The sequence below is a fragment of the Macaca mulatta genome, chromosome 10 (genome assembly GCF_049350105.2).
Source record: "Macaca mulatta isolate MMU2019108-1 chromosome 10, T2T-MMU8v2.0, whole genome shotgun sequence".
NCBI lineage: Eukaryota > Metazoa > Chordata > Mammalia > Primates > Cercopithecidae > Macaca > Macaca mulatta.
In genome coordinates, this window is record NC_133415.1 from 103,649,155 (window position 1) to 103,664,964 (window position 15,810).

Sequence of the window (15,810 nt, forward strand, 5' to 3'; positions counted from 1 at the left end):
TCAGCTGAACACCTGAGGTCAGGAGTTCAAGACCAGCCTTGCCAACATGGCAAAAATCCATCTCTCCTAAAAATACAAAAAATTAGTCAGGTGTAGCCAGGTGCGGTGGCTCACGCCTGTAATCCCAGCACTTTGGGAGGCCAAGGCAGGCAGATCCCCTGAGGTCGAGACTTCGAGACAAGCCTGGCCAAGATGATGAAACCCCGTTTCTACTAAAAATACAAAAAGTAGCCGGGCGTGGTGGTGGGTGCCTGCAATTCCACCTACTCAGGAGGCTGAGGCAGGAGAATCACTTGAACCCGGGAGGAGGAGGTTGCAGTGAGCCGAGATCGTGCCACTGCACTCCAGCCTGGGCTACAGAGACTCTGTCTCAAAAGAAAAAAAAAAAAAAAAAAGTCAGGCGTAGTGGCATGTGCTTGTAATCCCAGCTACTTAGGAGGCTGAGGCAGGAGGATCACTTGAGCCCAGGAGGCAGCTGTTCCAGTGAGCTGAGATTGTGCCACTGCACATCAGCCTGGGCAACAGAGCGATTCTCTGTCTCAAAATAAATAAATAAATAAATAAATCCCTCTTGGACTGGGCGTGGTGCCTCACTCCTGCAATCCCAGCTCTTTGGGAGGCCGAGACTGGTGGGTCACTTGAAACCAGGAGTTTGAGACTGGCTGGGCCAACATGTTGAAACCCCATCTCTACTAAAAATACGAAAATTGGCCGGGCTTGGTGTTGCTTGTTCCTGTAATCCCAGCTACTCGGGAGGCTGAGGCAGGAGAATTGCTTGAACCCGGGAGATGGAGATTGCAGTGAGCCAAGATTGCCACTGCACTCCAGCCTGGGCGGCAGAGTGAGTCTCTGTCTCAAAAAAAAAAAAAAAAAAAAAAAAAAAGAAGAAGAAGAAGAAAAGAAAAAGAAATCCCTCCCATACCCCTCCCCAGTGTCTTCTCCCAGGCCCTAAAGTAACCACTTTTGGAACATGGGGTGCATCGTTCCCATGCACAGCTTTGTACTTTTGCTCCATCTGTCGGTGTCCATAAACAATCTATAGTGTGGTTCTGCATGTTTTAAAAACTGTGCTAATGGCACAGTGCCCTACAGAGCCTTCTGCAACACGGCTTTCCTTCCTTAGCTTTATGTTTCTGAGATTTATCCACCAGGAGAAGTTTGCTGTGCTCAGGTCAATTTGGTGATCTGAGGCCAGTCCTGGACTCTTTGTGGGAGATGCCCAGCCAGCAGGCAAGAGCGAAGAGGGTCTAAGACCGGCTCCCAGGGGATGGCGAGGAGGGCTCAGAGCATCAGGGAAATCATGACAATGACAAATGGCCAAGTGTGGGCTCAGTGAGTTCCTATAAAACCCTTAAGCACTTGGGGCCCAAGTCTTTGCCAAGAATTTTCCAGAAAATGACTGGCCTGAAGGCCTGGATATTTGGATAGGGAGAAATTAGCTGTGGGCAGATTTGGAAGTGGGAATTGTGATGTACTACACAAAAGACAGATCAAATATGTGTTGTTTAGGCCCCTACCTAGGGTGGTCAACTACAATATAAATTCAGACTTAATGGAGAGGAAAGTGTGGGACGTCCTATGTATTTATTTGCACCCTTGATACCAGCCCCCTCTTTTTTTTGAAAAAAACAAAAGACAGGCTTTCACTGTGTCACGCAGGCTGGAGTGCAGTGGTGCGATCGGAGTTCGCTGTATCCAAGAACTCCTGGCCTCAAACAATCCTCCTGCATCTGCCTCCCCACTAGCTAGGACTACAGTTGCGCACCACCACACCCTGCAATTTTAATTTTTTTTTTCTTTTTCCTTTTTTTTTTTTTTTTTTTTTTTTTAAGGCGATTTAACATTTAAAGAAAAGTCAGCAGTCCGGGGGTGGTGGCTCACGTCTGTAATCCCAGCACTTTGGGAGGCCGAGGCAGGTGGCTCACCTGAGGTCAGGAGTTTGAGACCAGCCTGGCCAATATGGCGAAACCCCGTCTCTACTAAAAAATACAAAAATTAGCCAGACATAGTGACATGGGCCTGTAATCCCAGCTACTCGGAAGGCTGAGGGAGGGGGAGAATTGCTTGAACCCAGGAGGTGGAGGTTGCAGTGAGCCGAAATCGCGCACTCCAGCCTGGGCGACAGAGCGAGTCCGTCTCCAAAAAAATAATAATAATAATAATTAAAAATAAAAATCAAAGTCATCAAACGAAAAATTTAAACTTCAGACCTTTCTTGTACCTATTTGCCTTTTAGTACTTTCCTCGTTAGCACTGCTGGGGTGGGGGATGGGGCGCACCTCGCTCTCTTCAGCCCCAGGGCTGTAAAGGGTCTATCTAGGCCAGCCTCCGAGAGCGTGGAGGGAGTGGGGGGCGGCTGTCAAATTTAGTGCGCTCAATAGTTTCCTGGTGAAGCTTATTTAAAAGCTGCACAGAAGAGGAAGACGAGGACCGTCACACTCGGCCTTCCCTCAACTCCAGGACCCTCCGCCCGATGCAAACTAGATGCTTTAGCAGGATGGGAACGAGAGGGGAGCGGGAGGCTTTGGGCTTCCTCTAAGATAGCGCCTCTCTAACCCGGACGCCCGTTAGAATCACCCGGGGAGCTTTAGAAACTACCGATGCCTAAGCCCCACTCCGAAGGATTCCGATTTAATCGGCCTGGTGCGAGGCCTGGCTTCCGGCCTTTTAAAAGCTCCCCGGGGATTCTATTGTACCGCGGGGGCCGGGAGCCCGTACTCTACCGGGATTCCGAAGAGGAGGGGTGGCTTGCCCCAATAGCTCTCAAATTTAGCTTTCGGTCAACAATCTGATTGGAACCACCTACCAAACATCAAAAGATCCTGATACCCAGGTCCCAACCCAGATACGGTGTGGTCCGGGCTTGGGAAATTCTAAAAGAGCTCCAGGTGACTGCCATCTGCAAGCGAGTTTGCAAAGCACTGGTGTCCAGGTGCTGCGGGGGCGGGCGCAGCGCGCGCCGCTCGCCACTGGGTGGCGCTGCCCGCTCGGCCCGGCGCTCCTGGAGCTGAGAGCCGCGACCGCCGGGAGCGCACCTGCCCCGCCTCCGCCAGGCGGGCCGCGGAGCATGCAGCGGACCGGGGGCGGGGCTCCGAGGCCCGGGCGCAACCACGGGCTCCCAGGCAGCCTCCGCCAACCCGACTCCGCCGCCCTCCTGATGCTGCTCGTGAACGCCGATCGGCCGGAGCCCGTGCGCAGCGGAGCGCGGGAGCTCGCGCTCTTCCTGACCCCCGAGCCTGGGGCCGAGGTAGGGGACGGGGCTGTGGAGTTGGAGGAGAGGGTTCTCGCGGTTGGGGGTCCGGGCTCCGGATCCTCGGCTTCCCCGGAGCATCCTCTAGCTCCCGGAATGGGGGGCCCGGGGATTCCCCCCTTCCTGAACTGTGGCTGCGGGGCGCCACCCAGAGATGCGCAGCGGGTCGCCTCTGCTCCCTGCTCCGGGCGACACCGGGCCCCGGAGGCCCAGGCTCGCTTTCCCTCCCCACCCAGGTACCCCAGCATCCGCCGGGTCCCGAGGCGCCGCCCTTTGCCAGGCCGGCCCTGGGAGAGGCAGACCGCGGGACCGCCCCTGCCCCGGCTACCTCCGAGCGCGGTGCCCCAGCCGAGCGGCGCCGCAGGCTGCGGCTGTGCGGGGAGTCCTGAGGCCGCGCTGCGAGGCTGCAGCTCGGAGCGAAAACACCACGCCTCTGTCTGCGCTTTCTATTTTAAAAGCACCAAGTGAAAAGCAGATCTAAAACGAGACCCTCTACCTTCCGGCTGGAGGCATCTGTCGACGGTGCTGTGAAAAAGTTATTTACCCGAGTTCACTAGGAGTTATTTACGGCCAGAAATTCAACCCATTCTCTTTTTAAACCACAAAAGCAGTACAGGAGTATTTAAAATAAAGGCTATGCACCCCTTTCTCTTTTCTCTCCCATCCCAGTTCTAGTTTTCTTAGAAAACCAGCATTAACAGTTTGGTATAAATCATTCCGGACATTTAAAATGCCTTTACAAATGTAGATATCTATATATCTGTATCTGTCTAGGCGGAGCATTGGCTTGCGCCAGTGGTCCCAGCATTCTGGGAGGCTGAGGAAGGAGGATTGCTTGGGATGGGGATGGGGGACGGGGAAGACTGAGGCTGCAGTGAGGCTTGATCATGCCACTGCACTCCAGCCTGGGCGACAGAGTGAGACATGTTAAAAAAAAAAAAAAAAAAAATCTATTTCACCAGGCGTGGTGGCTCACGCCTGTAATCCCAGCACTATTGGGAGGCCGAGGCAGGTGGATCACCTGAGGTCTGGAGTTCGAGACCAGCCTGACCAACATGGCGAAACCCTGTCTCTCCTAAAAATACAAAAATTAGCCGGGCGTGTAATCCCAGCTACTTGGGAGGCTGAGGCAGGAGAATCGCTTGAGCCTGGGAGGTGGAAGTTGCAGTGAGCTGAGATCAGCCATTGCACTCCAGCCTGGGCAACAAGAGCAAAACTCCCTCTCAAAACAAAACAAAACAAAACATAAAAATATCTTTCCATATATATATAATATTTTTTCTATATATATTCTTTCCATATATATTAAAGATATTTTTAACTCCTAGTGAACTCGGTATTTTACATATATATATATATATATATATATATATATGTTTTTTCTTTTCTCTTTTTATTTTTCTCCATATATAGGCTGGAGTGCAGTGACACGATCTCAGCTCACTGCAACCTCCGCCTCCTGAGTTCAAGCAATTCTCCTGCCTCAGCCTACGGAGTAGCTGGGACTATAGGCGCATGCCACCACACCCATCTACTTTTTGTATTTTTAGTAGAGACAGGGTTTCACCACGTTGGCCAGGATGGTCTCTATCTCTTGACCTTGTGATCCACCTGCCTCAGCCTCCCAAAGTGCTGGAATGACAGGTGTGAGCCACCGTGCCCGGCCATCTCCATATATTTTTAAAATATTTTTTGAACAGAAGTTTTTCGTTTTTTAGGTTTTTTTGTTTTGTTTTGTTTTGTTTTTTTGAGACAGGGTTTCATTTTGTCACTCAGGCTGGAATGCAGTGACACAATCGTAGCTCAATGCAGCCTCAATCTCCTGGGCTCAAGTGATCCTCCCACCTCAGCCTCCCGCATAGCCAGGACCACAGGTGTGTACCACCATGTCAGGTTAACTTTTAAAACAAAGTTATTTTATGGAGACAAGATCTCACTATGTTGCCCAGGTCTTGAACTCCTGGGTCCAAGAGATCCTCTGGCCTCAGCCTCCCAAAGTGCTGGGATTACAAGAGTGTGCCACCATGCCTGGCCCATCTATATTCGTTTTAAATGAAACCTCACGTGCTGCTGTAATACTGTCCTGCAACTTGCTTTTCTTTACTCAAAATAGCATGGGCAAATGGGTGGGGACTACTAATGGGAAGGTATGGAGCTTCGTTTTGGTGTGATGAACATGTTCTGGATGTTAGTTGTGATGGTTGCACAAATTTGTGAATATACTGAAAACTGCTGAATTGTACACATTTAAAAGGGTGAATTTTGTGGTTTGTGAATTATATCTCAATTTTAAAAATAGCATGGAGGCAGGGCACAGTGGCTTATGCCTGTAATTCCAGCGACTTGGGAAGCTGAAGTGGGAGGATCACTTGAAACCAGGAATTCAAGACCAGTCTGGGCAACGCAGGAAAACCCCTGTCTCTACAAAAATGTTAAAAGATTAAAAAAAAAAAAAAACAAAAAAAACACACAAAAATTTAAAAATTAAAAATAACATGAGCATGTATCCATAAACACTGTCCAACAGAAATATAATTGGAGCTACAAATGTGAGCCACCTATGCAATTTTTTTTTTGAGACAGAGTTTCACTCTTGTTGCCCAGGCTGGAGTACAATGGTATGATCTAGGCTCACCGCAACCTCTGCCTCCCGGGTTCAAGTGATTCTCCTGCCTCAGCCTCATGAGAAGCTGGGATTAGAGGCGTGCACTACCATGCCCAGCTAATTTTTGTATTTTTAGTAGAGACAGGGTTTCTCCATGTTGGTCAGGCTGGTCTCGAACTCCTGACCTCAGGTGATTTGCCCGCCTCAGCCTCCCAAAGTGCTGGGATTACAGGTGTGAGCAACTGTGCCTGGCCACCTATGCAAGTTTTAGTGTCCCAGGAGCTACATGAAAAAGAAACAGGTAGCCAGGCACCATGGCTCACGTCTGTAATTCCAGCATTTTCGGAGGCCAGCGCAGGCAGATCACTTGAGGCCAGGAGTTTGACACCAGCCTGGCCAACACGGTGGAACCCAGTCTCTACTAAAAATACAAAAATTAGCCAGATGTGGTGGCATATACCTGTAATCCCAGCTACTCGGGAGGCTGAGGCACGAGAACTGCTTGAACCTGGGAGGCGGAGGTTGCAGTGAGCTGAGATCATGCCACTGCACTGCAGCCTGGGCGATAGAGTGAGACTGTCTCAAAAAAAAAAAAAAAAAAGGCCAGGCATGGTGGCTTACACCTGTAATCCCAGCACCTTGGGAGGCCAAGGCGGGTGGATCACCTAAGGTCGGGAATTTGAGACCAGCCTGACCAACATGGAGAAACCCCGTCTCTACTAAAAATATAAAATTAGCTGGGTGTGGTGGCACATGCCTGTAATCCCAGCTACTTGGGAGGCTGAGTCATGAGAATCACTTGAACCTGGGAGGTGGAGGTTGCAGTGGGCCGAGATTGTGCCATTACACTCGAGCCTGGGCGACAAGAGGGTAACTCCATCTCAAAGAAAACAAAACAAAACAACAACAAAAACCAAAAGAGTAAAAAGAAAAGAAACAGGTGAAAGTAATTTTAATATATTTAAAATAACAGTATATCTGGGCCAGGTGCAGTGGCTCACGCTTGTAGTCCTAGCACTTTGGGAGGCCAAGACTGGAAGATCCCTTGAGCCCAAGGAGTTTGAGACCAGCCTGGGCAACATAGTGAGGCCCCGTCTCTAGTTAATAAAAAAATAAAAATAAAAATATATCCAGGCTGGGTGCGGTGGCTCACGCCTGAAATCCCAGCACTTTGGGAGGCCGAGGCGGGCAGATCATGAGGTCAGGAGATCGAGACCATCCTGGCTAACATGGTGAAACCCCGTCTCTACTAAGAAAACAAAAAATTAGCCGGGTGTGGTGGCGGGCGCCTGTAGTTCCAGCTACTTGGGAGGCTGAGGCAGAAGAATGGCATGAACCCGGGAGGCGGAGCTTGCAGTGAGCCGAGATCGCGCCACTGCACTCCAGCCTGGGTGACACAGCGAGACTCTGTCTCAAAAAAAAAAAAAAATATATATATATATATCTCTCTCCCCAAAATATTTCAACATGTGATCAACAGTAAAAAGTTAATGAAATTTTACATTCTGTTCTTTGTCCTGAGTTTTCAAAATCAGGCTTTTGATACTGAACTTTCAGTCCATCTCAGCTTGGACTGACCACATTTGAAGTGTTCAGTAGTCCCATGAGACATGTGGCTGCCATGTTGGAGAGCCTAGGTCTCTGTCACCCTCTGGCTTCCTAGTGTCCCACGATGAAACGGTAATTGCTCCCATTCCTGAGCACATCCTGTGTGGCACCAGTTTGCCAAACTCTGTTCATGGCTTATGTCATTGTGTCATGGCAGTGACCCAGTGACTGGGATGGTGTTATGTTGATTTTATAGCTCAGCAAACAGAGGCTCGCACAGCATAAATGACGTTGTGTGGATGGACCGTAATTTATGAATCATTCATAAATGGTTCAGGGCTGCTGCGTTTTGCCAGGCAGCGTCCTGGGGGAGGCTGCACGCTCCCCAAGCATACTTTGGTCTAGTGTCCCAGGGACTCTGGCACAGACATTTAGGTTGTCTGCGACTTTTCACTGCCTTTAGCATCCTGAGTGCATTTCTTGTTCCTTCTCTCCCTTACTCTCAGCAGCTTCATGTCATTTTGCCCAGTGGCTAAGCCCCAGCTTCATTTTGTCTCTATTAGGAATAATCTTTAAGAGAAACTGCATGTATTAATTTCATTTTCTCACTCAGGGCTCTCTTTAACTGAGTCACGGGTTTGATTATGCTCATGTGTAAGGGACGTGTAGTAAAGAGCCTCAACTCCCTGTAGCTCCATGCAGCAATAACCCACTTAAAGCGCTTGTTGAACTTGATTTACCAAAAGAAACAGAAACTGCGCCAGAGCACAGTCACGTGCAGCCTCCACTTTTAAAGCTTAATTCATTAGCAGATACTCAGGCTGGAACAGTTTCCAGGTGGGCAGATGAGCAGGAAAAGGGAAACCTGGTTTGCGAACAGGCCTGGACGGCAGCCTCCTCCCACCAGCCTGTCTCCCAGGGGCACTTTTGCCTCTTCCGTGGAGCAGTAGAAATCTCAGTCCAGCCAACCCCAGCCTTAGGGGGCCTGGGCCTCCCAGTGAAGTGGGGCCTGCTTCATTCAGCACCTTCAGCCTCGGTATGTGCCAAGTCTTTCCTGGAGCTGGGGACGCCACAGGCAGTTAGACACACAAAGCCCTTCCCCCGTGGCACTGCCAGACAGTAAACACATAACAAGGCCAGACACAGTGGCTCACGCCTGTAATCCTAGCACTTTGGGAGGCTGAGGTGGGCGGATCCTTTGTGCCAGGAGTTCGAGACCAGCCTGGGCAACATGGCAGAATCCCATCTCTACAAAAATTAGCTGGGCGTGGTGGTATGTGCCCGTGGTCCCAGCTACTAGAGAGGCCGAGGTGGGAAGATCACCTGGGTCCTGGGAGATGGAAGTTGCAGTGAGCTGAGATCGCATCACTGCACTCCAGCCTGGGCAACAGAGGGAGACCCATCTCAAAAGAGAAAACAAAATGAAACCGTAGCAAGACCTCTAAATTGTAACGAATGCTACAAAGCACACGACATGGGTTGATGTGTGATAGGGCACCTGTGTGTGCAGAGACTCAGGAGGGTGAACAGAAAGTTATTGTCTGGGTGCAGTCATGGAGGTCTTCCCTGAGGCAGCATTGTCTTAGGATGAGCCCTGAGCCTAAATAGGAGTTGGCTGGCTGAGGAGAAAAATATCCCAGGCAGAAAGAACAGTTCTTACAAAAGCCCCGGGATGGGATGAAGCAGGGGGTTTTTGGGGGTGGAGAAAAGAGCAGCTGTGGGAGGCAGAGCAGCAGGAGATGGGGCAAGTGAGGGCACACAAGCTCTCCTTGGACTTCACACTGCCTTCCCCAGATGGAGAAGCTGCTGAGGGGGGTGCCTTGAGCTGGGTTGGCAGGTGAGTTACTATTTCCTGGGCCTCAGGTTTTCTCTTCAACCAGTTCCCTGCCACCCCTCTTTCTGGTTTGAACTTCCCCTTTTTCTTGAATCAGAGTCTTGCTCTTGTCACCCAGGCTGGAGTGCGGTGGCGCAATCTCAGCTCACTGCAACCTCTGCCTCCTGGGTTCAAACGATTCTCCTGCCTCAGCCTCCCGAGTAGCTGGGATTACAGGTATGCATCACCACGCCCAGCTAATTTTTGTATTTTTAGTAGAGATGGAGTTATACCATGTTGGCCAGGCTGGTCTGTAACCTCTGACGTCAGGTGATCCACCTGCCTCAGCCTCCCAAAGTGTTAGGATTACAGGCGTGAGCCTCCGCACCTGGCGAACTTTTGATTTTTCTATAGTCAGAATGAGAGAAAAGAGAAATATTTCTCCAAACTCTGTACCTGGACAAAAGTAGAAAAATGTAAATTAGCCAAAGATGGCCTTCAGTTTCAAAAAAAATGTAGGAGAAGAGTTTTCTTTGCATAAGCTAAGAATATTACTTCCAACCTGCAAACATGATGCACCCATGGGAAACTTGCCAACATGTCTCATCCTTGTGTGACCTGCTGGTCCCCTTTGGGCATTCAAGTTTGGGATGCTGGATTAGAAGTCCATGGTGGGGGGCTGGGCGTGGTGGGTCACGCCTATAATTCTAGCACTTTGGGAGGCCAAGATGGGTGGATCACTTGAGGTCAGGAGTTTGAGACCAGGCTGGCCAACATGGTGAAACTCCTTCTCTACTAAAAATACAAAACTAGTTGTACATGGTGGCAGGTGCCTATAATCCCAGCTACTTGGGTGACTGAGGCAGAATTGCTTGAACCCGAGAAGTGGAGGTTGCAGTGAGCTGAGATTGTGCCCCTGCACTCCAACCTGGGCAACAAAAGCGAGACTCTGTCAAAAAAAAAAAAAATCTGTTAGGGGGACTCCAGGGTATGGTCCACTGTCTCAAAGATGTAATTCCACTATTTATTCCTTAAATTTTGTTTTGAGATGGGGTCTTGCTATGTTGCTCAGGCTGGTCTTGAATTCCTGGGCTCAAGCAATCTGCCCACCTCAGCCTCCCAAAGTGCTGGATTACAGGCATGAGCCACCACACCTGGCCAGTTCCTTAAATTGTATGACAAACCTGCATTGTGCCATTCTGCTGTAGGCACTGGGCGAGACCAGCAAGATAGGCATGGTACCTGGTGTTGCAGGTGGGGAGGAAGATAAGCAGACTAGTGACAAACAGAGTGACTAAATGATGATAAATGCCATGCAGTAGACACCTGAGGGGTTATAGGGACTGAGGGGAAAGAGGATGGGAAGGACCGGAGGGCAAAGATATGACAGCAGATGCCCGGCCACAGGGGAAAGATGAGGGACCGGGAGGTACCTGAGGGGAGGGACCTCAGTGACCACAGGGGCGTTGGGGGAGGTAGGGCCACACCAGGGCCTAGGTCCCCAGGGGAGGAGTCTGAATTCTGTTCCAGGGTAATGCATAAAGGACAGGTTCTGATTTGTCAACTTGTGCTAGGCATGATAGCTCATGTCTGTAGTCCCAGCACTTTGAGAGGCTGAGGTAAGAGGATCACTTGAGTGCAGAAGTTTGAGGCTACACTCTAGCCTGGGTGACAGAGCAAGACCCTGTCTCAAACATAATAAATGAAAAGATTCATGGCCATGTGGCTGTGGTGCTAGAATGTATTGGCGGACCGCAGCGGCAGCAGGGAGACCAGAGATGGGTGCTGCGCCATCCAAGTGGACAAGGACCGGCTGGCCACCTCCCTTCATCAGAACCTTCTGGGGCATGAGGAGCCAGGGCCAAGGCATGTGCTGGGAGAGGCAGCTTTTCTCAGATGTGCCTGACTTTCTACCCACAAAACTTGCCTAGAAGCGGAAGGAGCCTTCCTCAGGGCTCTGGCAGCCTCTCATCAAAGGACGTGGTCTTGCTTTGGGTGAGGGTCTGCCTAGAGCCTTGGATGAAGGTTTGCCATCTGGCCGACCCTCAGCGTCACACAGAAGCCTTAAAACAAACACATTAGGCCAGGCATGTTGGCACACGCCTGTAATCCCAGCACTTTGGGAAGCCGAGGCGGGTGGATCAGTTAAGGTTAGGAGTTTGAGATCAGCCTGGCGAACATGGTGAATCCTTATCTCTACTAAAAAAAAAAAAAAAAAAAAAAAAAAAAAAAAAATTAGCCAGGAGTGGTGGTGGGCACCTGTAATCCTAGCTATTTGGGAGGTTGAGGCAGGAGAATCATTTGATCCCGGGAAGCAGAATTTGCAGTGAGCCGAGATTGTGCCACTGCACTCCAGCCTGGGCGACAGAGCGACTCTCCATCTCAACAAACAAAACACATTGACTGGCTGTGGTGGCTCACACCGCCTGTAATCCCAGCACTTTGGGAGGCTGAGGTGGACAATCACTTGAGGCCAGGAGTTTGAAACCAGCCTGGCCAACGTGGCAAAACCCAGTCTCTACAAAAAATACAAAAATTAGCCAGGTGTGGGGGTGTGCACCTATAGTCCCAGCTACTCGGGAGGCGGGGGCATGAGAATTGCTCGAACCCAGAATGTGGAGGTTGCAGTGAGCCAAGATCGTGCCACTGCACTCCAGCCTGGGTGACAGAGCAAGACTCTGTCTCAAAAACAAAACAAAACAAAACATGTTCCCAAAGATTGGAAACAGCCCAGTGCCCATCAGTGCGGGCCAGTGCCATAGCATTGCTTCTGATGAGTGGAGCAGTAGCGGCTGTGGCAGGAGTCAGCGCTACTTGTGCCCGTGCACAGCAGCGTTCAGCACAGAGTGCTGAGTGAGAGGTGCAAGGGGCATGTGTGTGTGCTGCCGTCTTCTGTAAATAAAAACAGAAGGCAAAAAATATGTATTTTCATGCATCTGTAAACAGGAGATTCAATTAAATCAGTTTCTCGGGTGGGGTAGGGTATGGGCGTGGTTCAGCAGTAATACAGATTATAGTTCTCAAACTTTACAAACTTTGGCATCCTTTGAGGATGCAAAATTACTTGCTGGGGTCAGATGCAGTATCTCATGCCTCCAATCCCAGCACTTTGGGAGGCTGAAGTGAGAGGATTGCTTAAGCTCAGGAGATCGAGACCACATCTCTACAAAATAAAATAATAAATTAGCCAGGCATGGTGGCACACGCCTGTAGTCCCAGCTTGTGAGCTGTGATCACGCCACTGTACTTCAGCCTTGGGGACAGAGTGAGACTAGACTCCAAAGAAAAAAGAAAGAAAAATACTGATTGCCTGTCCCATCCTTGAGTATTCTGATTTAATTGATGTGGGTGCAGCCTGGTCACTGGAATTATAAAATCTCTCCCAGAGGATTTTAAGCCTGGAAGTTTCCTGGTCTGATTGGTCTGTTGGAAAATCACTCTGGGGGCTGGTGGAAAATGGATTATAGAGAGGGGTGGATTATAATATTTAGCAGGCATGCAGGCATAGGGATGTGGACTTCTTTTTTTTTTTTTTTTTTTGAGACAAGAGTTTCGCTCTTGTTGCCCAGGCTGGAGTACAATGGCGCAATCTCAGCTCACTGCAACCTCTGCCTCCCAGGTTCAAGCGATTATCTTGCTTCAGCCTCCCAAATAGCTGGGATTACAGGCACCTGCCACCATGTCTGGCTAATTTTGTATTTTTGGTAGAGATGGGGTTTTACCACATTGGTCAGGCTGGTCTTAAACTCCTGCCCTCAGGTGATCTGCCTACCTTGGCCTCCCAAAGTGCTGGGATTACAGGCATGGGTCACTGCGCCCAGCCAGGGGATCTGGACTTCTAAACACCACCTCTACCCCAGATGATTCTGACGGCCAGCTTGGTTGGGACTGCCCACCTGTCCTGGCCTGGACCCTGCTGGGGTCGCAGGCTCGTGTCCCTGGATGTGGAATCCACTCCAGTGTCTGCGAGTGCCCCACCTCCAGCGTCAGACCCCTGAGGGCAGGGACCCCAGCTGTCCTGCTTGCTGCTGTGTCCTCGGTGCTTGGTGCCTCTTGGTTAAGGACACATCCCTTACAGGTGTGTGAACCCCCAACACCCTGCCCTGGTCAGACAGGGCAGAGAGGTGGGAGGACGTGGGCTCTGGAGCTCCCTGGGCTGGTGCAGATCTGGGGGCTGTGTCCAGTGCCTCGCTCCCTGCCTTGTCCAGCCTGCCTTCTCATCCCATACTGTGGTCTCCTAGCAGGGTTCTGCCCATTTTAGGTGGTCTGGGAGCATTAGCTACGATCATTTGCTAATTGTACAGACCTTTATTGAGCAGGTACTGGGTGCAGATACTGTGAAAGGTGGCATGAGAGGTGTCTTGGTCCTTGAGGGCTTGCATTTGGGTGACCCACTTGCATGGGTTACACTTGCCTGAGTAACAGTTGTATGCCATGCTTGGAAGTGGGCAATTTCAGCCCTCCAACTGGGCTGAAGAGCAGGGATTTTCACTCACCAGCTCTGCCTTACATAGGCGTGGAAGCCCGGTGTTCACTCGCTGCACCTGCGCATGCTGGGGGCAACCACGACATGGTCTCAACGAGCCACCAGTTGTCTTGAGCTGTTTTAGGATCTGAATTTATTCCTTTGCTGCAGCTGTGGTGGGGAATATGGCTTGTGGTTTTTTTTTTTTTTTAAAGTAAATTGGAGCCGGGTGCGGTGGCTCGCGCCTGTCATCCCAGCACTTTTTGAGGCCGAGGCGGGTGGATCACCTCAGGTCAAGAGTTGAAGACCAGCCTGGCCGACATGGCGAAACCCTGTCTCTACTAAAAATACAAAACTTAGCCAAGCGTGGTAGCACGTGCCTGTAATCCCAGCTCCTCAGGACGCTGAGGCAGGAGAATCATTTGAGCCTGGGAGGTGGAGGTTGCAGTGAGCTGAGATCACACCACTGCACTCTAGCCTGGGCAACAGAGTGAGACTCTGTCTCAGAAAAAAATAATAATAAATAAGTAAAAAATAAAGTAAATTGGAGTTTTTTTTTCTATTTTTTAAATCTTTTTAAATATATTTTTTTTAGAGACAGGATCTCCCTGTATCAGGAGGCTTAAGCAGTCCTCCCACCTCAGCCTCCCAAAGTGCTGGAATTACAGGTGTCAGCTACCACACTTAGCTGGTTTTGTTTTTTTAAAAAACTTTTGTCTTAAAGATTTAAAAATGTATGTACATGTTACAAATCCGAAAGACCCTGTGGCCATGGAGGGATGAGAGAGCCCTGCCTGCCTCCTCCGGTCCTCAGCCCCGCGCTCCTCCTGCAGAGCCCGGTCATTTCCTGTGTCCCCCTTCTGGGCAGGTAGGACAGGGAAGTCCCTACCTCCTGCCACCTCCCCTCTCTGCATTAAGCTTTTTTTTTTTTTTTTTGAAATGGAGTCTCACTCTGTCACCCAGGCTGGAGTGCAGTGGCGTGATCTCGGCTCCCAGGTTCAAGTGATTCTTGTGCCTCAGCCTCCTGAGTAGCTGGGATAACAGGCGTGTGCCACCACACCTGGCTAATTTTGGTATTTTCAGTAGAGGCGGGGTTTCACCATGTTGGCCAGGCTGATCTCGAACTCCTGACCTCAAGTGATCTGCCCACCTGGGCCTCCCAAAGTGCTGGGATTATAGGTGTGAGCCACTGTGCCACTGCACCCGGCCTCATGCTTTTTTCACGCATTTTTCGAGATCTTTTTATATTAATGCACAGGAGTTACCTGATTATTTTCAGCAGTTAGACAGAATTTCATTGTGTCTGAATGACACTTTAGGTAACCATTCCTCTGTTGACAGACATTTAAGTTATGTGGAAGTTTTTGCTGTCACAAAGCGTCCTGCAATAAATATCTCTGCACATACATCATTTTGCATTTATGCAAATATGTAGGATAAATACCTAGGAGGTGTATTACTGTGTCTAAGGGCACATGCATTTTAGACAAGATTGAGTGGTTAGGGCAGTATGGCCATAGACTGCACCTGCATTTTAAATGTTGGTTACTGTTGCCAAATTAACCTTCCTGGAAGTCAGGGTCTGCATGACTTTAGAGCAGAGTAGTCAGCCCTTTCTGGACACTCAAACCTCAAGATCAAGGGTCTTTTCGGGACCAGGATGGGAACTCTGTCTTGCTTTGGGGACCTGAGAGGAAAGAGTTCCTGAGTTTCTTCTCTGGGCGGTGGGTCATTGTTTAACCCACCAGCTCCTTCCTGGTTTGCAGTTCAAATCTAATGCTACTCAGAGAATCACTTCATTTGCTCCCTGGCTTCCAGGATCTTTCAACGTTCATTTCATCCCTTTCATCTTGTGCATAGAGATGAGGATGCTTTTTCTGCCTGGGCTGAATGGACCTTGCTGTGCTAAGATTCTTCTGTGTGTGTGTGTAAGCAGCATTATTGAGATGTGATTTGCATACATACAATTCACCTGTTTAAAGTGTATAATGTAATGGCTTTTAGGATATTCACAGAGTTGTACAACCATCAACCACAACCAATTTTAGAACATTTTTATGACCCCAAAAAGAAACACTGCACCGTTATCTGTCATTCCCCAACTCCCCACCACGAATATCCTTTCCATC

General features: G+C 49.8%; 1 protein-coding gene across 3 annotated transcripts in view; it reads left to right on the forward strand.

Annotated features, from left to right (window-relative positions):
- Positions 1-3,042: 3,042 nt before the first annotated feature.
- BCAS4 (breast carcinoma amplified sequence 4) overlaps positions 3,043-15,810 on the forward strand; it is an 86,297-nt gene continuing 73,529 nt past the window's right edge. For 2 of the 3 annotated variants that reach the window (XM_077948315.1, XM_077948316.1), the window contains exon 1: positions 3,043-3,247. In XM_077948315.1, coding sequence (XP_077804441.1) covers positions 3,068-3,247 — 180 coding nt within the window. In that variant the 5' untranslated portion in view covers positions 3,043-3,067. The remainder of the gene's footprint in view (positions 3,248-15,810) is intronic. The other variant, NM_001266471.1, reaches the window with a different exon arrangement.